Below are 19,842 nucleotides of genomic sequence, written 5' to 3' on the forward strand. Positions count from 1 at the left end.
CACCACCTCCCTGGGCAGCCCATTCCAATGCCAATCACTCTCTCTGACAACAACTTCCTCCTAACATCCAGCCTAGACCTCCCCTGCCACAGCTTCAGACTCTGTCCTCGTGTTCTATTGCTGCTTGCCTGGCAGCAGAGCCCAACCCCACCTGGCTACAGCCTCCCCTCAGGGAGTTTAAGACAGCAGTGGGGTCCCCCGCCTGAGCCTCCTCTTCTGCAGGCTGCACACCCCCAGCTCCCTCAGCCTCTCCTCACAGGGCTCTGCTCCAGGCCCCTCCCCAGCCTTGCTGCCCTTCTCTCAACACCTTCCAGCACCTCAACAGCTCCCTTGAATTGAGGAGCTCAGAACTGCATTCAAGGTGTGGCCTGAGCAGTGCTGAGCACAGGGGTAGAAGAACCTCCCTTGTCCTGCTGCCCACACTGCTCCTGAGCCAGCCCAGGATTCTTTTGATTTCATTTATGATATGCTAAGAATATTCTTATTGCTGGAAGGAGACCCTTTCCAAGTACAGATGGGGAAGAAGCAGTTGTCTTATCCTGCCAGTGCTTTGGAACTTTAGTGTTTCCATATTTAAATGGAGATGAAGATTCAGAGGCCCAAAATGGAGCTATAAGCATTCAGACCATCTGGTTTGGCACTTCCCAGTTACAATCTGAGCATACAGACCTCTTTTGAACCAAAAGAAACCTTTTAGTGAAAGATTTCAGCCACAAAAATATTCTTGCACAAAATCAAACTCCATTTGAGAGGAAATTGATGTCTCTTAGCAAGGTGAAACAGCCAAAACATTCCAAGATGCTCAAAAGAGGGAATGTTGACTGCAGAGCCTTCTTCCTCAAGCTCAGGACTTTGAATGGGAAGCCACTAAGCTCCTCTAGAATTTAATGGGCAACTAGGATTGGTTTTGCTCATTTCACAGATTCACTCTGTGCTGGATCAAGAACTGACTGGGGGGCTGGGCACAGAGAGTGGTGGTGAATGGTGCCACATCCAGCTGGCAGCTGGCACTAGTGGTGTGCCCCAGGGATCAGTGCTGGGCACAGTCCTGTTCAGTATCTTTATTGATGATCTGGACCAGGGGGTCAGCATCAGTAAGTTTGCAGATAACACCGAGCTAGGAGCAGCTGTGGAGCTGTTGGAGGGTAGGAGAGCCCTGCAGAGGGACCTGGCCAGGCTGGATGGGTGGGCAGAGGCCAAGGGGATGAGACTGAACAAGGCCAAGGGCAGGGTTCTGCACTTTGGCCACAACAACCCCAAGCAGCACTACAGGCTGGGCACAGAGTGGCTGAGAGCAGCCAGGCAGAGAGGGAGCTGGGGGTGCTGGGAGAGAGGAGCTGAAGAGGAGGCAGCAGTGTGCCCAGGTGGGCAGCAGAGCCAATGGCATCCTGGGCTGGCTCAGGAGCAGTGTGGGCAGCAGGACAAGGGAGGTTCTTGTGCCCCTGTGCTCAGCACTGCTCAGGCCACCCCTGCAGTGCTGTGTCCAGTTCTGGGCTCCTCAATTCAAGAGAAATGTTGATGTTTTGGAATGTGTCTATGATTCTGCTGGTCTTCATGTTTCATGCTTCACAGAAAGCTTGTACTTCTGTGCTTCCTAGAATGTTTGCTCCCCTTCATTCCCAGGAAACCTAAGTGGCATTCTGTTTAGTCTTGGCATTGTTATGCAATGTGGTAAAATCCACTCCAAGATTAAGTAACCCAATCAGGCATCAGATCAGTCAGTTCAGCTCGAGCATTATAGACTGTCATTCTGCCCTCAAAGGACTAGCTAGGCAATGCCCTGTTCTAATTGTTCTCTCTTGCTGTCCTCACATGATCATAGAATCATAGAGTCAACCAGGTTGGAAGAGAGCTCCAAGCTCATCCAGCCCAACCTAGCACCCAGCCCTATCCAGTCAACCAGACCATGGCACTAAGTGCCTCAGCCAGGCTTGGCTTCAACACCTCCAGGGATGATGACTCCACCACCTCCCTGGGCAGCCCATTCCAATGGCAAACAGGGCCTTTTGTCACAAGAGTTTCCCTTTCAAAGGTCACAGACACCACAGTAATTCCCTTTGGCACACAGCAAAGTGCTGGAAAATGCTACCTGATCAGGAATAATGAGAAGTGACTCTGTGGATTGAGGCATAATGGGGTGGATGGTGGAGGGCAGAAGGGCTCTTCAGCAGGACCTTGACTGCCTGCACAGATGGGCAGAGTCCAATGGGATGGGCTTCAATAGCTCCAAGCGCAGGGTGCTGCACTTTGGCCACAACAACCCCATGCAGAGATACAGGCTGGGGTCGGAGTGGCTGAGAGCAGCCAGACAGAGAGGGATCTGGGGGTGCTGATTGATACCTGCCTGAACATGAGCCAGCAGTGTGCCCAGGTGGCCAAGAGAGCCAGTGGCATCCTGGCCTGCATCAGGAATGGTGTGGCCAGCAGGAGCAGGGAGGTCATTCTGCCCCTGTACTCTGCACTGCTTAGACCACACCTTGAGTGCTGTGTTCAGTTCTGGGCCCCCCAGTTTAGGAGGGACATTGAGATGCTTGAGCGTGTCCAGAGAAGGGCAACGAGGCTGGGGAGAGGCCTTGAGCACAGCCCTACGAGGAGAGGCTGAGGGAGCTGGGATTGGTTAGCCTGGAGAAGAGGAGGCTCAGGGCAGACCTCATTGCTGTCTGCAACTACCTGAGGGGTGGTTGTGGCCAGGAGGAGGTTGCTCTCTTCTCTCAGGTGGCCAGCACCAGAACAAGAGGACACAGCCTCAGGCTGTGCCAGGGGAAATTTAGGCTGGAGGTGAGGAGAAAGTTCTTCCCTGAGAGAGTCATTGGACACTGGAATGGGCTGCCCGGGGAGGTGGTGGAGTTGCCATCCCTGGAGCTGTTCAAGGCAGGACTGGATGTGGCACTTGGTGCCATGGTCTGGCCTTGGGCACTGTGGTAAAGGGTTGGGCTTGATGATCTGTGAGGTCTCTTCCAACCTTGGTGATACTGTGATACTGTGATACTGTGAAGAGTAGACTCCAGAAAGTCTTCCTCAACAGAGAAATAATCTAGCAACTTGCAGATGAAATGTGATTTCCTACCTGAAAAGTTCTGTGAATAAGACCAGACAGCATGAGTGATGCAGAAAGTGTTCTGGGCAGTGGCTGGGGAACCACTGTCGTGGTTTTGAACACTTAAGCCCAGGTATTTACTGAAGCTTTCCCTAGGACATAGTCCTTAAGAACACCAAAGAGTGATTGCTATATCAAGGACTGTCACACCCCATAACTTCCAGCTGAGCTGGAGCTGGACAAATACATTGCAAGCAGTGTGAAGGAAAGCAACTGAGGGAATAAGGCATCAAGGGGAAGAACAATGTGATGTGAAACTCTCTGAAAGAGTCAGCATGAGGATCAGGGAAAACCATAGATCCATACAATCAGTCAGGTTTGGAAGGGACCACAGGATCAGACAGTTCCAACCCCCCTGCCATGCCCAGGGACACCCTACCCTAGAGCAGGCTGCACACAGCCTCAGCCAGCCTGGCCTCAAACACCTCCAGCCATGGGGCCTCAACCACCTCCCTGGGCAACCCACTCCAGCCTCTCACCACTCTCATCACCAACGACTTCCTCCTCACAGCCACTCTGACACTCCCCACCTCCAGCTTTGCTCCATTCCCCCCAGTCCTGGCACTCCCTCAGAGCCTCAAAAGTCTCTCCACAGCTTTTTTGTAGCCCCCTTCAGATGCTGGAAGGCCACAAGAAGGTCACCTGGGACCTGCACAGCCCCAACTCTTTCAGTCTGTGCTCACAGCAGAGCTGCTGCAGCCTTCTCAGCATCCTCCTGGCCCTGCTCTGGACACTCTCCAGCATCTCCACATCCCTCTTGTCCCAGGGGCTCCAGAACTGGATGCAGGACTCCAGGTGGGGTCTCAGCAGAGCACAGCAGAAGGGGAGAATCCCCTCCCTGGCCCTGCTGGCCACACTTCTGCTGCTGCAGCCCAGGCTCTGCTTGGCTTTCTGGGCTGCAAGTGCACACTGCTGGCTCCTGTTGAGCTTCTCCTCCAGCAGCACCCCCAAGTCCCTCTCCTCAGGGCTGCTCTCCAGCCTGGCATTGCCCAGCCTGGAGTTGTGCTTGGCATTGCTTCGACTCAGCTGCAGGACCTTGCCCTTGCTCTTGTTGCACCTCCTGAGCTTGGCTTGTGCCCACCTCTGCAGCCTGCCCAGGTCCCTCTGGATGGATCCTGCCCTCCAGCCTGGCTGCTGCACCACACAGCCTGGTGTGGGCAGCAAACTTGCTGAGGCTGCACTCAGTGCCTCTGTCCATGGCACCCACAGAGATGTTGAACAAGACTGGTGCCAGGACTGACCCCTGAGGGACTCTGCTTGTCACTGCCTGCACTTGGCCATGGAGCCATTGACAGCCACTCTTTGGGTGCAGCCATCAAGCCAGCTCTTTATCCATCCAGTGCTCCACCCATCACAGCCAGGTGTCACCAGCTTGGAGACCAGGCTGTGGTGTGGGACAGTGCCAAAGGCCTTGCTCAGGTCCAGGCCAATCCAGCAGGCAGTCTACTCATGTTACTGGGATGAATTCAAATGTGGTTCTCCAAAGGCTCCCACAGAATCAGGCTGTTACGAGGTTCAAAAGGAAGAGCACTGCACACAGAAACCCAAGACAGAGAGGACAGGAAGATGCCTGTGTTCTGTTTTCTGAGGAGAGAGGCTGATCTGTGCTGTTTTACATAGACGTGAGCAATCCATAGGAGGGAATGAAGAGCAGGTTGACAGTGTTGCAGTGACACTGAGCTGTTCAGGGGAACGATTAAAACAGGCTGATGGCAGAGAGCTGTATTGGGACACACCATACCAAATGATCAAGCCAGAACATGGCACGAGAAAGGTAACCCAACAGGGAAACAAAGCAGCCTTACCTTTACATGAAGAGTTATGAGAATCATAGAATCACAGAATCAAGCAGGTTGGAAGAGAGCTCCAAGCTCAGCCAGCCCAGCCTAGCACCCAGCCCTGGCCAAGCAACCAGACCATGGCACTAAGTGCCTCGTCCAGTCTTTTCTTGAACACCTCCAGCCACAGATACTCCACCACCTCCCTGGGCAGCCCATTCCAATGCCAATCACTCTCTCTGACAACAACTTCCTAACAACATCCAGCCTAGACCTGCCCTGGCACAGCTTGAGACTGTGTCCCCTTCTTCTGTTGCTGCTTGCCTGGCAGCAGAGCCCAACCCCACCTGGCTACAGCCTCCCTGCAGGCAGCTGCAGACAGCAATGAGCTCTGCCCTGAGCCTCCTCTGCTGCAGGCTGCACACCCCCAGCTCCCTCAGCCTCTCCTCACAGGGCTCTGCTCCAGGCCCCTCCCCAGCCTTGCTGCCCTTCTCTCAACACCTTCCAGCACCTCAACAGCTCTCTTCAATTCAGGAGCCCAGAACTGGACACAGCACTCAAGGGGTGGCCTGAGCAGTGCTGAGCACAGGGGCAGAAGAACCTCCCTTGTCCTGCTGCCCACACTGCTCCTGAGCCAGCCCAGGATGCCATTGGCTCTGCTGCCCACCTGGGCACTGCTGCCTCAGCTTCAGCTCCTCTCTCCCAGCACCCCCAGGGCCCTCTCTGCCTGCCTGCTCTCAGCCACTCTGGCCCCAGCCTGTAGTGCTGCCTGAGGTTGTTGTGGCCAAAGTGTAGAACCCTGCACTTGGCCCTCTTCAGTCTCATCCCATTGGCCTCTGCCCACCCATCCAGGCTGGCCAGGTCCCTCTGCAGGGCTCTCCTACCTTCCAACAGCTCCACAGCTGCTCCTAGCTTGGTGTCATCTGCAAACTTACTGATGCTGGACTCAATCCCCTGCTCCAGATCATCAATAAAGATATTGAACAGGACTGTGCCCAGCACTGATCCTTGGGGAACACCACCAGTGCCAGCTGCCAGCTGGATGTGGCACCATTCACCAGCACTCTCTGGGCTCTGCCATCCAGCCAGTTCTTGACCCTTACCAGAGTCAATCTGTCCAAACCATGAGCTGCCAGCTTTGCCAGGAGCTTGTTGTGGCAGACAGTGTCAAAGGCTTTGCTGCAGTCCAGGTAGACTCCATCCACAGCCTGCCCCACATGCACCAGGCAGGTAACCTGATCACAGAAGGAGCTCAGGTTGGTCAGGCAGCACCTGCCCTTCCTAAACCCATGCTGGCTGGGCCTGATCCCTTGGCCATCCTGTAGGTGCTGTGTGATGGCACTCAAGATGACCTGTTCCATGCCCTTGCCTGGCACTGAGGTCAGGCTGACAGGGCTGCAGTTTTCTGGCTCCTCCTTACAACCCTTCTTGTGGATGGGCTGTGTGTATTGTCACTGACAGAAGAAACGCTGGAACTACACCAGGTAGCTCCCCAAAAGCTTCATGGCAGTTTGATTTTGCCACCACAAGTGATCCTCAGGACCAGCTTGGTACGTGAGAGCTGTCCCCTGAGCAGAATTCCACCTGCACTAGGGAGCAGCCCCTCTTAAGGACACTTAACTCTTCTACAGCTCTTCTCATCCAGGGATCTCAAAACAAGCTGAGTACCATCCAGCTTGGGAAACTCAGACCTAGAGCAGCAATCTAACTCACTCCAAACTAAAGAGCTGCTGAAGGCAGAAGCAGAAGTGAACTCCAGGCCTTCCTACCAGCTCAAAGACCCACTTGTGCCAGCAGTTAATTGATTGCGGTGTGAATTACTTTCAAGGAGACACAAGGAGAAGAGAGCAGCAAAATGTTCAGTTCTTAAAAGCAAGGTGGGGGGAAAAAATCTGTTCAGTTGAATGTGAGGCCTGAGAGAACCTAAATATTGCATCTGCCACTTTGCTAAACATGAACATTTAGGACAGTTTTAGCTCTGAGAAACATTGCAGAGCACTTCATATTTGGAGCCAGCTCAGCACAGCACTTAGGAGAAAAAGGCAGCTCAGTTAACAGCCTCCAGTGCCTGTGTTTTGAGGCTTGTCCTCTGATCTTGCTGTGTTTTCATGGCTCACCAGATCTTTTACAGGGGTTACATCTGAAATAGCACAGACTCAGAATCACAGCATGGGTTAGGTTGGAAGGGAGCTCAAAGCTCAGCCAGTTCCAACCCCTTGCCATAGGCAGGGACACCTCCCACTAGAACAGGTCACTCAAGGACTCATCCAACCTGGCACTGAACACCTCCAGGGAGGTTGTGGAGCACCTCCCTGGAGGTGTTCAGTGCCAGGTTGGATGAGTCACATTGGGTGATTCTGTGCTCCACAACCTCCCTGGGCAACCTGTGCCAGTGTCTCACCACCCTCACTGCAAAAAAAACCTTTCCTAACATCTAGCTTCAGTCTCCCCTCTGCCACTTCAAACCCATTCCACCAAAGCACAGTTTCTATCCAGATGTGAGCACTCAGTCTGTGGCAGTTAAAATTCCTTTCACCCACTTTAATTAGCTAAAATCCAAGCATGTCCTCAAATCTGTCTTTAAATCCTAGAATTGACCAAGATGCTGAGAGGGCTGCAGCAGCTCTGCTCTGAGCACAGGCTGAGAGAGTTGGGGCTCTGCAGCCTGGAAAAGGCTTCCAGAAGACCTTGGAGTGACCTTCCACTATCTGAAGTGGACCTGCAGGAGAGCTGGGGAGGGACTATTGACAAGGTCTGGGAATGACAGGAGGAGGAGGAATGGGAGTTTTCTGACTTTCAGCTTCCAGTGTGAGCCCTCTTCTGGAAACAGCATTAATTTCTTTCAGTAACATCCATGACACTTTATCTTTCCAGCAGTACACTGAGAGTTCTCTCACAGAATTGTCCTCTATCTGCTTTCCTAAAACATGAACTTTAGCTGAACATTTAAATTCTTCATTATTTCAAACTCAGCTCATTAGCAACGACTGAAAGAGATCAGAGAGCTCAACTCTTTTGTATCTTTGTGTCTTCCTTTACTGGTGACCACTGTTCACCAGAGGGAAGAGGAAAGCAGGATTATCACAGGAGCACAGGATGTTAGGGGTTGGAAGGGACCCAAGCAGATTTTTGAGTCCAACCTCCCTGCCAGAGCAGGACAATCCTATCTAACACAGATCACAGAGGAACACATCCAGACAGGCCTGGAAAGGCTCCACAGAAGGAGACTCCACAGAAGGAGACTCCACAACCTCTCTGGGCAGCCTGTGCCAGGGCTCTGGGACCCTTCCAGGAAAGAAGTTCCCCCTTGTGTTGAGGCAGAACCTCTTTTGCTGCAGCTTACACCCATTGCTCCTTGTCCTATCCCAGGGAGCAGTGAGCAGAGCCTGTCCCCTCCTCCTGGCAGCACTCAAATACTTATAGACATTTATCAAGTGCCCTCTAAGTCTTCTCTTCTCCAGACTAAGCAGCCCCAGGTCCCTCAGCCTCTCCTAATCAGGCAGTGCCCTCCAGTCCCCTCACCATCCTCACAGCCCTCCGCTGGACCCTCTCCAGCAGATCCCTGTCCCTCTTCAACTGGGGAGCCCAAAACTGAACACAGGATTCAAGATGAGGTCTCAGCAGGGCAGAGTAGAGGGGGAGGAGAACCTCCCTTGATCTTCTGGACTCACTCTGCCTAATACACCCCAGGATGCCATTGGCCTTCTTGGCCACCAGGGCACACTGCTGTGCCATGGGGAACTTTTTAGCCACCAGTTAATAATTTTGTCCCCACCTATGTTAAGGCAGAAGGACATTGATTTACTTGGGGGGAGGATGTTTGACTGTGTGGCCTGTAGCACAGGGCAGATATCAAACTTAAGTGCTCTTAATCCAGCATTTCTCACAGCAGCCTTGAAACCGTCAGCAACTCCAACACAGAACCATGGAATGTTAGGTGTTGGAAAAGACCTCCAGAAATCCTCAAGCCCAACCCTCCTGCCAAAGCAGCTCACCTAGCATCCAGCTGGGTTTTCAAAGTCTCCAGAGAAGAAGACCCCACAACCTCTCTGGGCAGCCTGTTCCCTCTCCCTCACTGTAAAGAAGTGTCTCCTCATGTAGAGGTGGAACCTCCTGTGTTCTTGTTTGTACCCTTTGTTCCTTGCCCTATCCCTGGGCACCACCAAAACAAGCCTGGCACCTTCACCTGGACACCCACCCCTCAGATAATTACAGATGTTGGTGAGAATTACTAACGCTAGGACAAGGGGAAATGGCCTCAAGTTGCATCAGGGCAGGGTTAGGTTGGCTGTTGGGAGGAAGTTCTTTCCTGAGCAGGTGGTCAGGCACTGGAACAGGCTGCCCAGGGAGGTGGTGGAGTCATCATCCCTGGGGGTGTTTAAGAGGAGACTGGATGTGGAGCTTGAGGCTATGGTCTGGTGATGAAGGCTGCTGGGATGAAGGCTGGACTGGCTGATCCTGGTGGTCCTTTCCAACCATAGTGATGAGATGTTGTGCTGAGGGCTTTGGTTTGGTCAAGGACTTGTCAGTGTGAAACTGATGCTTGGACTCGAGGAGCCTGAAGGGCTTTGCCAACCTAAGAAATTCTGAGATCCCCTCCTGGCCCTCTCTCCTCAAGAGAATTCGGGTTTATTTGCATAAGAATCAAACCCTGAGCCTGTTCAGCAGCTCTAACACCATGTGGAGCTGTGTATTCCCAGTACAAACAGGAGGCAGCCAGCAGCCCAGTCAAGGGTGGGGGGAGGGCATGTTTTAGCAGCCAGGAGCATGCCTTAAGAGGAGTCTTCATCTTTGCCTTTTAAACTGTGTCTAAAAGAAAGAAATAAGAAAGCTCTTTTCCTCACCCAGCCCTGCCTTCTGATGGCAGTAACCATAAGGAGAGGGATGGGCAGGCTTGTCCTCATCTTTCTTCTCTTAATTGTATCAGCTGCTTTCTACCCCACAGTGCAATTACAGTCTTCAACTCATTAGTGTTTTAATTAGAGCTCAAGTGCAGGGCAGTGCAGAAAGGTTCAACAAACAACATCAGTTCAGTATAGTTACTGGCTCATTTTAGGAGGGCTCTCAAGGTTGCTCTAAATCAGATGCAGATGTAATGACCTGTATATAACGAGGCACTGAGCCTCCGTTTTTGGTGCCTCTTTGGGATCCTTAAATAGGAAATGTCAAAAAGGAAGTGCTGCTCTGGGGAGAACAAAGCCATTTTCCTGACTTCAAACTACCTCTGCTGTCTGCCAGAGATGCTACCCAAGCATTTTACAGATCCAGCATCAGTGAGTTTGCAGATGACAGCAAGCTAGGAGCAGGTGTGGAGCTGTTAGAGGGTAGGAGAGCCCTGCAGAGGGACCTGGTCAGGCTGGATGGGTGGGCAGAGGCCAATGGGATGAGATTGAACAAGACCAAGGGCAGGGTTCTACACTTTGGCCACACAAACCCAAGCAGCACTACAGGCTGGGGACAGAGTGGCTGAGAGCAGCCAGGAAGAGAGGGAGCTGAGGGTACTCATAGATAGTAGCTGAAGCTGAGGCAGCAGTGCCCAGGTGGGCAGCAGAGCCAATGGCATCCTGGGCTGGCTCAGGAGCAGTGTGGGCAGCAGGACAAGGGAGGTTCTTCTGCCCCTGTGCTCAGCACTGCTCAGGCCACCCCTTGAGTGCTGTGTCCAGTTCTGGGCTCCTCAATTCAAGAGAGATGTTGAGGTGCTGGAAGGTGTTGAGAGAAGGGCAGCAAGGCTGGGGAGGGGCCTGGAGCAGAGCCCTGTGAGGAGAGGCTGAGGGAGCTGGGGGTGTGCAGCCTGCAGCAGAGGAGGCTCAGGGCAGAGCTCATTGCTGTCTGCAGCTGCCTGCAGGGAGGCTGTAGCCAGGGGGGGTTGGGCTCTGCTGCCAGGCAAGCAGCAACAGAAGAAGGGGACACAGTCTCAAGTTGTGCCAGGGCAGGTCTAGGCTGGATGTTAGGAGGAAGTTGTTGGCAGAGAGAGTGATTGGCATTGGAATGGGCTGCCCAGGGAGGTGGTGGAGTTGCTGTGCCTGGAGGTGTTGAAGCCAAGCCTGGCTGGGGCACTTAGTGCCATGCTCTGGTTGATTGGCCAGGGCTGGGTGCTAGGTTGGGCTGGCTGAGCTTGGAGCTCTCTTCCAACCTGGTTGATTCTATGATTCTAAAGGAGTTATGACAGATCCACAGACTTCTAGGCAATGACAGGAAAACAAAACACTCCAAGTACTGCAACCCTGCTACCTTGTGTTTTCTAAAAGGGATTTGTTTGTGAGTTAGTCTCTGTAGCAGTGAGTCCATTCACCAGGAGGCTGCTGGCAGCTTTGGGGATGGCTCCCTTGGTGACTAACAATTCTGTTGCACCAATGCACCAATTGCATTGCTCTCCTTAAAACATCAAGAAAAGATTTTTTACTTAAAGCCAGATTTCTTCTGTACTTTATCCCCCCTCTATTTGACCACACAGCATTTAATTAACACAGAAATTAACTCTCCTGGTTTCACATTATGGAGCATTCAGAGCTAGCTTCCTAGGTAACAGGGAAGACTGTTTTGGCAATGAAAGACACAGCAATGACAAGGTGAGAGCATAAAGCTTCTTAGCCTTGAGCAAGCTGGCAGTGATTGCCTATTCATAGAATCACTGAATGGTTCAGGTTGGAAGGGAGCTCAAAGCTCAGCCAGTACCAATCCCTTGCCATAGGCAGGGACACCTCCCACTAGAACAGGTTGCTCAAGGACTCATCCAACCTGGTTTTGAACACCTCCAGGGAGGTTGTGGAGCACAGAAGCACCCAATGTGATCTTTGATCACATTGGGTGCTTCTGTGCTCCACAACCTCCCTGGGCAACCTGTGCCAGTGTCTCGCCACCCTCAACCTGTGCCAGTGTCTCACCACCCTCACTGCCCTTTCCTGACATCTAGTTTGATTCTCCCCTCTGCCAGTTCAAACCCATTCCTCCTCATCCTGTCATTGCAAGACCTAGTCAACAGTCCCTCCCCAGCCTTCCTGTATCCCCTTCCAGATACTATTCCAGAGCATTTGACCTTCTCCATGGGTGTTGGAGTGGCACAGGGGACAGCTGTACTGAGTCTTAGTTCCCTAACAGAGGAGCCCCCACTGAGCTCTGTGAATTCTCTATTAGGACATCTGCCTTACAGGCTCACAGGATGTTAGGGGTTGGAAGGGACCCAAGAAGATCATCCAGTCCAACCCCCCATGCCAGAGCAGGACAATCCTATCTAACACAGATCACAGAGGAACACATCCAGACAGGTCTTGAAAGTCTGCATGGAAGGAGACCCCACAACCTCTCTGGGGAGCCTGTTCCAGTCTTCCAGCCTTCATTCCACAAAAGAATGCAAGAGTGGAATCAGGTTCTTCAGCACTGTTCTTTCTAAAAGCCTCATCTTGCCCATCCACATCCAGCTATTTTCTGGGAAAGCCTCCCTCCACTTCAGCTGAAGGCTCAAAATGGTTTATGAATGAGCTCCCTTCTTCTTCTGCCTGCTGTTGTTTGGCAGAGGAGACAGAGTGTTGAGTAAACAGATAAGCAGGCTGTTACCTGCAGGCAGCACTGGAAAGGAAACTAAACAACATGAGAGCTGACAAACAAACACACAGCAGTGATGAGGAGGTAGAGATGTAGATGAATGTTCTGATTCCTCAACTTGGAGATGTAGATGAATGTATCAGTTCCTTCACTTGACTGCTCCATTTCTCTGATCCACGTGCACGATGGAATTGTGACAAGCAGGTTTTGTAACCTCCTGGTTTAGGAGATTTTTTTCCTTTCCCACATCTGAAAGTATTGCACAGAGGCAGGCAAATAGCATTACAGAGGGAGGAGATGAATCGCCTAAGGTCAAGGCAACAGCCAAAACCAGATCACTGCAATTCTGACTGGCAGTGTTAGGTGTTATGGCACAAACAAGGGCAGCTTCAGAGAAGAGCTGAAGATGTTTGACCTTGTGTGTGTCTTATTTAACATAAAAGTAGATATGGAACATCACAGCAGCCTATTAAATTATCCCTCAATGGGAGATGGCTTTGTCCTTCTACCCACGCACGCACTCACCAGGAGAACAAGAATCACTGGTCCTTGATATATGTAGTCAATATATTTCCCTGGCTCCTTTCCAAACCAGCACCTGTAAGAAACAAAACAAACAAGAAAAGAATTTCTGAAGTAGAATGTACTCCTTTTAGACTGTGATAGCAAGGGTGCCACCCTGAGACGTTCCCTCCTGCCCTGAGCTGCTTAATTGTACACATCAGCAACAAGTGCCTGCCTTTCTGCCACAAAGCCAACCCTTCTTTGTACACAGACCTAAGGCCCTAAGGTGTTGAGAGAAGGGCAGCAAGGCTGGGGAGGGGCCTGGAGCACAGCCCTGTGAGGAGAGGCTGAGGGAGCTGGGGGTGTGCAGCCTGCAGCAGAGGAGGCTCAGGGCAGAGCTCATTGCTGCCTGCAGCTGCCTGCAGGGAGGCTGTAGCCAGGTGGGGTTGGGCTCTGCTGGCAAGCAAGCAGCAATAGAAGGGGACAGTCTCATGCTGTGAGAGGAAAGGTCTAGGCTGGCTGTTAGGAGGAAGTTGTTGTCAGAGAGAGTGATTGGCATTGGAATGGGCTGCCCAGGGAGGTGGTGGAGTCTCTGTGCCTGGAGGTGCTGAAGCCAAGCCTGGCTGGGGCACTTAGTGCCATGGTCTGGTTGGTTGGCCAGGGCTGGGTGCTAGGTTGGGCTGGCTGAGCTTGGAGGTCTCTTCCAACCTGGGTCATTCGATGAAAAGGAAATCAGCTCAGGTTAGGAGGAGCCAAAGGTAAACTGAAGGGCCTGGAACTAGCAGAGCTTGGACGTGTGATGAAGTGCTGCCTGGATTTCCACCAGTTAGAAGTGTTTTTCTCCCTGCTGTGTTATATGATGGACTAAGCCTGTGATTCCACAGCAACTCACACTGATATTCACTTCATTCTCCTAACTGAGATCAATAAATCAGTTTTATTTATGTGAGTAAACTAATCAGTAACCAGGCTCAGGTCTGGACTCAATCACACCGTTACATTTTCCTTGATGCAGTTCTGGCCCAGGCCAAACAACAGCCAGCTTGAAACTATTCCTGGGGAACAAATCTGGAGGTAGCAGGAGCCAGAGGACATTCCCAATAGTCTACAAGCTGCAGCTACTCCAATTTGGATGTCAAGAGGGTTTAAAAATATGGATGTGAACTACTTCATGCTGTTCAGACTCCAGCCCCAGGAATGATTCCAGGCTCAGCTAATTCAATACTGCAGATACAGCCACATGGGCTGGAACCTGGTTCCACCAAGCATGTACAACACACCACAGCAACTTACAGCTTTGGGCTCCAGACCCCTTAGAGAGCAGATTCTGGAGTTCAAAGGTCTGAGAGGGATTTTTCCTTTTGTGGGTATCACATAACAAGTCTATGCAGCAAAAATGCCTTCTTCATGTTTGTCTTGTGACAAGGCATAAGCTTAGTGCCACTGGATAATTCCTGAGCCAGGCAGACCACACAGGTAGGTGCAGATTTGCACTTTTACAAGCATGCAAGGAACAGTACTTGTGGCATCAAAGTGCTTGCAGTCTGTAGGGCAGGACCTCAACAGATGAAGGCAAATAAACCAAGATAATCATAGAATCAGTCAGGGTTGGAAGGGATCAGAAGGATCAGCCAGTTCCAACCCCCTTGCCATGCCCAGGGACACCCTACCCTAGAGCAGGCTGCACACAGCCTCAGCCAGCCTGGCCTCAAACACCTCCAGCCATGGGGCCTCAACCACCTCCCTGGGCAACCCACTCCAGCCTCTCACCACTCTCATCACCAACAACTTCCTCCTCACAGCCACTCTGACACTCCCCACCTCCAGCTTTGCTCCATTCCCCCCACTCCTGGCACTCCCTGAGAGCCTAAAAAGTCCCTCCCCAGCTTTTCTGTAGCCCCCTTGAGATCCTGGCAGGCCACAAGAAGGTCACCTGGGAGCCTCCTCTGCTGCAGCCTGCACAGCCCCAACTCTTTCAGGCTGTGCTCACAGCAGAGCTGCTGCAGCCTCTGAGCATCCTCCTGGCCCTGCTCTGGACACACTCCAGCATCTCCACATCCCTCTTGTAATAAGGACAAGGAAAGCTATGGTTCAGATGAAATTATTTTGAATCACATAATGCTCCCTAAGCCTTTCTCCAGAGTGTGGTGATTGCTAAAGCAGAAGGGGCTGTTTGCCCACTGCAAAAATGCACTCACTGAACCCACTCTAAAGAAATGCTGAGCAGCAGATCTCTAGAAACACACTCAGCACCACCCAATTGTTTGCTTTTGCTTGATTCAATTTCTACATCTTTTAAGTTCCAAGAGAATGAAAGAGCTTTGAATATTTCACAAATACAAACCATTCCCTGGTGCACTGACTGCAAATTAGTGTAAACTGCTAATTTTGCAAGCAATCTTCCAGAATCTGGTGATGAGAGCTAAAGGCTTGGAATAAGATACCTCCTCCAGCTAAGCCATCATCCAAGAATAATCTCCAGGGCAGCCTTAAATGAATGAAACTGATTGTTTTGTTTGTGTTTTTTTAGTTATGGTGATGGAAAGATAGGAAATGGAAAAAAAATATTAAATATGCCAAGGCAGGAAACAGAACTTTCCAGAACTTAAAAGACCTCCATATGAGAGAGGCTTTTTGAAGGGCATTTAGGGATAGAATAATAGAATCAAGATTATCCAGTCCAAACTAGCACCCAGTCCTAGCCAATCAAACAGACTATAGCACTAAGTGCCTCATCCAGGCTTTGCTTGAACACATCCAGGGATGGTGACTCCACCATCTCCCTGGGCAGCCCATTCCAATGCCAATCACTCTCTCTGCCCACAACATCCAGCCTAGACCTCCCCTGGCACAACTTAGGACCGTGTCCCCTTGTCCTGTTGCTGGCTGTCTGGGAGAAGAGACCAATCCCCACCTGGCTACAACCTCCCTTCAACCACCATCTATTGCCTGAAACACAGAGATCCAGGTGCTGCTAGGAATTTCTGGGAGGCTGGCTGCTTGAGCTGAGCAATCCAGCACAAGGACTGGTAAGAAGCAGGCTGAGGCATGGTGCAGCGTGGGAATGCAAAGTGGAGAAGGATAATAACAGGCAGATGCTGACCTTGGTTGCCACCAGCTGCTGGCTAACTTATCTCAGCAGGGATAGATAACAGACACCTCGTTAATGAGGAAAGCAAGGCGTGGTTTATGCTGATGGAGTGGGTTGTCCTTGGCTAATTATGCTAATGTGTAGGCTTGTGTCTTGTGGCCCTGAGGGTATTTATTGAGAGCCAAATGATCAGTAAAGGTTTCTGGCACAGTTTATATTGAATTGTCTGGAGTCCATGTGGCTTTGCCTTTGATCACATTGGTCTGTGGGACCTTGACCATGTTCCCATGGCAAGCTAGTCAGGGGTGTTGCAACACCTGAGCTAAAACAGGTGTTTTGTAACACTGCAGAACTTAGCAGGCTTGGAAAAGTCAGCAGAGGATTTGGAACAGAGCTGGTAAAGCACAAATGAAGTTCCAGTGCAAAGCCTGTTCATTGCTCTTTGGAATTTAAATATTGCTGAACTGTTAAGTCCATCCTGAAGAGCAAATTGTTTGATTGGCCAGAGCTGGGTGCCAGGTTGGATGGGATGAGTTTGGAGGTCTCTTTCAACTTGGTTGATTCTCTGACTCTATGACATTTATTATCCAGAGCCCAGTATTAGACCAAGGTTGCATTGAGCAAAGCATCCTGTGTTTTATAAACACTTTCACACCATTTGAGGAAATAAGGTTGTGGCCAAAGGGAGACTTCCACAAGACAGGCATCTGCAGGGGAGCCTGATGCTCCACCTTCCTTTTGTGGCTGTGTCCTGGAGTCCTGTATACCCAAAAATTCCTCTCCCTCTGTGGTTTGAATGGGGAAGGAAAAGGCACAAAAAGACCTGTTTCCCCCCCCTGCCCTGCAGGTGTGAAGGGGGAGAGCAAGGGGCGCTTCTGGCATGAGGGGTACCCGTGCAGTGCCCATGCTGAGATGGGGCTGGGCATTGGCTGTGCTCTTTGGGCCCAGGCAGTGGATGGGGCTGGGCATTGGCTGTGCTCTTCACATCCAGGCAATGGATGGGGCTGGGCACTGGCTGTGCTCTTTGGGCCCAGGCAGTGGATGGGGCTGGGCATTGGCTGTGCTCTTCACATCCAGGCAATGGATGGGGCTGGGCATTGGCTGTGCTCTTCACACCCAGGCAGTGGATGGGGCTAGGCATTGGCTGTGCTCTTCACACCCAAGCAGTGGATGGGGCTGGGCATTGGCTGTGCTCTTCACACCCAGGCAGTGGATGGGGCTGGGCATTGGCTGTGCTCTTCATACCCAGGTAGTGGATGCGGCTGGGCATTGGCTGTGCTCTTTGTGCCCAGGCAATGGTAACTCTGCTCTTTGTCTAGGAAGAGTATAACTATTGGGGGACTTCCTGCCTTGGGGTGCCTGCCTTAGAGTTCTTCCCCCCCTGCATAGATTCTGCAAGAAAGAGTCCCCTGGTGCTCCAAAGGACAAGCTCCTGAGTAGGGACAGGACCACCTCTGCTTTGGACTGCTTCCACCACAAGCACCCTTTATGCAGGCTCAATGATCCTTAAAGATCCTTGGATGGCCTCTAAAAGAGAGCAAGGGGACAAGCAGCTGGACTGCCCTTCCTTTCAGCCAGCCTGACTCACCTGTGAGTAACTTTGGCTCAGCCTGATTAATGATGGGGGATGTTATATTTAATAGCTCAGCCTTTTCCAACTTCTGACTTCCAAAATAGTCAAATCTACCTCTGGTATCCCTGTAGATCTTCTCAACCTAACTGAATCTGCTAATTGAATCTCAATTAATTTCTGTATATAATTTGAGGGGCAGGTTTTGGGAAAATAAAATGACTCTATTTTCCTATAAATTCCTGACTTGGCCACATTAATTCCCTGCCTCCACAACAGGCTGTTAAAAAAAAACCCAAAGCAACTTCTCTAGGATGGCATTCATCTCATTAGGCTACAGAATAGATCTGCCAGACATCGTGATGAAAAATTCCTACCATATCCATTAAATCAAGAGAGACAGTGTGAGAGGGCAGATATTTGCCAGAGGCATTAAAATAGCCTGCATTTGATTAGCTATATTTCATATTTAGAGCCTAAGTGGTCAAACTGGGACCTTAAATGAGAAATGGCCAAACGCTGCTGCCTGTCATCTTAACTCTTACTTTAAATCCAACACAGGCTGTTATTTGGGCAAAAAAAAATCAGCACTGCAGATGGCTTGAATGCCAAAAAGAGAAGCCTAATCCACTGAAAAATACTTGGGGCATCAGAATTTTAATTCATAGAATCATAGAATCAAGCAGGTTGGGAGAGACCTCCAAGCTCAGCCAGCCCAACCTAGCACCCAGCCCTAGCCAAGCAACTAGGCCATGGCACCAAGTGCCTCATCCAAGCTTTTCATAGAAACATAGATTCAAGCAGGTTGGAAGAGAGCTCCAAGCTCAGCCAGTCCAACCTAGCACCCAGCCCTGGCCAACCAACCAGACCATGGAACTAAGTGCCCCAGCCAGGCTTGGCTTCAACACCTCCAGCAAAAGCAACTCCACCACCTCCCTGGGCAGCCCATTCCAATGCCAATCACTCTCTCTGACAACAACTTCCTCCTAACATCCAGCCTAGACCTCCCCTGGCACAGCTTAAGATTGTGTCCCCTTCTTCTATTGCTGCTTGCCTGGCAGCAGAGCCCAATCCCACCTGGCTACAGCCTCCCTTCAGGCAGCTGCAGGCAGCAATGAGCTCTGCCCTGAGCCTCCTCTGCTGCAGGCTGCACACCCCCAGCTCCCTCAGCCTCTCCTCACAGGGCTCTGCTCCAGGCCCCTCCCCAGCTCCACTCTTGGATGATAACTGCATCCTCCCTGTGCTGAATAGAAGCTTTTTTTCTTTTTGCCCCTGCAAGAACAAACAAACACTCCCTAAACACTCCCTGAGTACTGAAGAGGACAATTTAGGGAGAGAGAGCTGATTAGACTCAGACATGTACACATTCTTCTACTGAATGGCACTAATTAATGTTCTTCATATCTCCCTCGTAGTTCTTTACATAACAAAAATACCCACCATGGTTTTATCATTATTGTTAATTAGATCTTAGCAATGTTCTTCCCTTTACCCAACTGTCCATCAATGAAATTACTGCAATAATTCTTAATCAATTGTGGGTTTTTTTGTCTCCCCACTGGAGTCTCAGCAGTAGTGTTTCTCAGAGCTGTCAGCTCTTGCTAAGGAACTGCTATACCCCAGACAGGATGTTTGCCACAGTACCAATTAGATTTGACTCACTGTGTGGAACATGGTCTTTGGTAGGTGCAAAAGAGAAAGAAATTAAATGGGTGGTGGAGGCATTTTCTTAGCAGTCCTCCTAGGCACTATTTTTAGCTTCTAAACTGTTAGGAGCTACGTAGCTTGGATCCCAGCTCAACTTCAGGTCACACTTGAAATGCATACTCAGAGGAAGGAGTTTCCCATTTGCTCCTAAATTTTGGGCTGACCACAGGGATACCCAGACACTGCTGTTTTCCAGGTGTCCAGTTTGCTATGTCTGACCTCCAGCATAATTTCCCTGGTGGTCAAGAAAATCAGAGCACAACAGCGAAGCTGGCTGTGGAGAGCAGCCCTCTGACACAGCACTGCCAGGGCTGGCAGGGACTGCTGGGGACTAGTCCATCCCTCTGCCCCAAGCAAAGCCAGCTGAAACAGGGTGCTGAAAGCTGTGCCTAGTTGGCTTTTCAAAGTGCAAGGACAAAGATTCCACAATTTCCCTGGGGACCACAGAATCACAGAATGAAGCAGGTTGGAAGAGAGCTCCAAGCTCAGCCAGTCCAACCTAGCACCCAGCCCTGCCCAATCAACCAGACCATGGCACTAAGTGCCCCAGCCA

At 51.1% G+C, this 19,842-nt stretch overlaps 1 protein-coding gene across 3 annotated transcripts in view; it reads right to left on the bottom strand.

The window, feature by feature from the left end:
• CRHR2 (corticotropin releasing hormone receptor 2) overlaps nt 1-19,842 on the bottom strand; it is a 221,981-nt gene that overhangs the window by 34,581 nt on the left and 167,558 nt on the right. For all 3 annotated transcript variants that reach the window (XM_064162364.1, XM_064162363.1, XM_064162365.1), the window contains one exon: nt 12,943-13,015. In XM_064162364.1, the coding sequence (XP_064018434.1) occupies nt 12,943-13,015 (73 nt within the window). The remainder of the gene's footprint in view (nt 1-12,942; nt 13,016-19,842) is intronic.

Source organism: Pogoniulus pusillus, chromosome 23, assembly GCF_015220805.1.
Source record: "Pogoniulus pusillus isolate bPogPus1 chromosome 23, bPogPus1.pri, whole genome shotgun sequence".
Taxonomy (NCBI): domain Eukaryota; kingdom Metazoa; phylum Chordata; class Aves; order Piciformes; family Lybiidae; genus Pogoniulus; species Pogoniulus pusillus.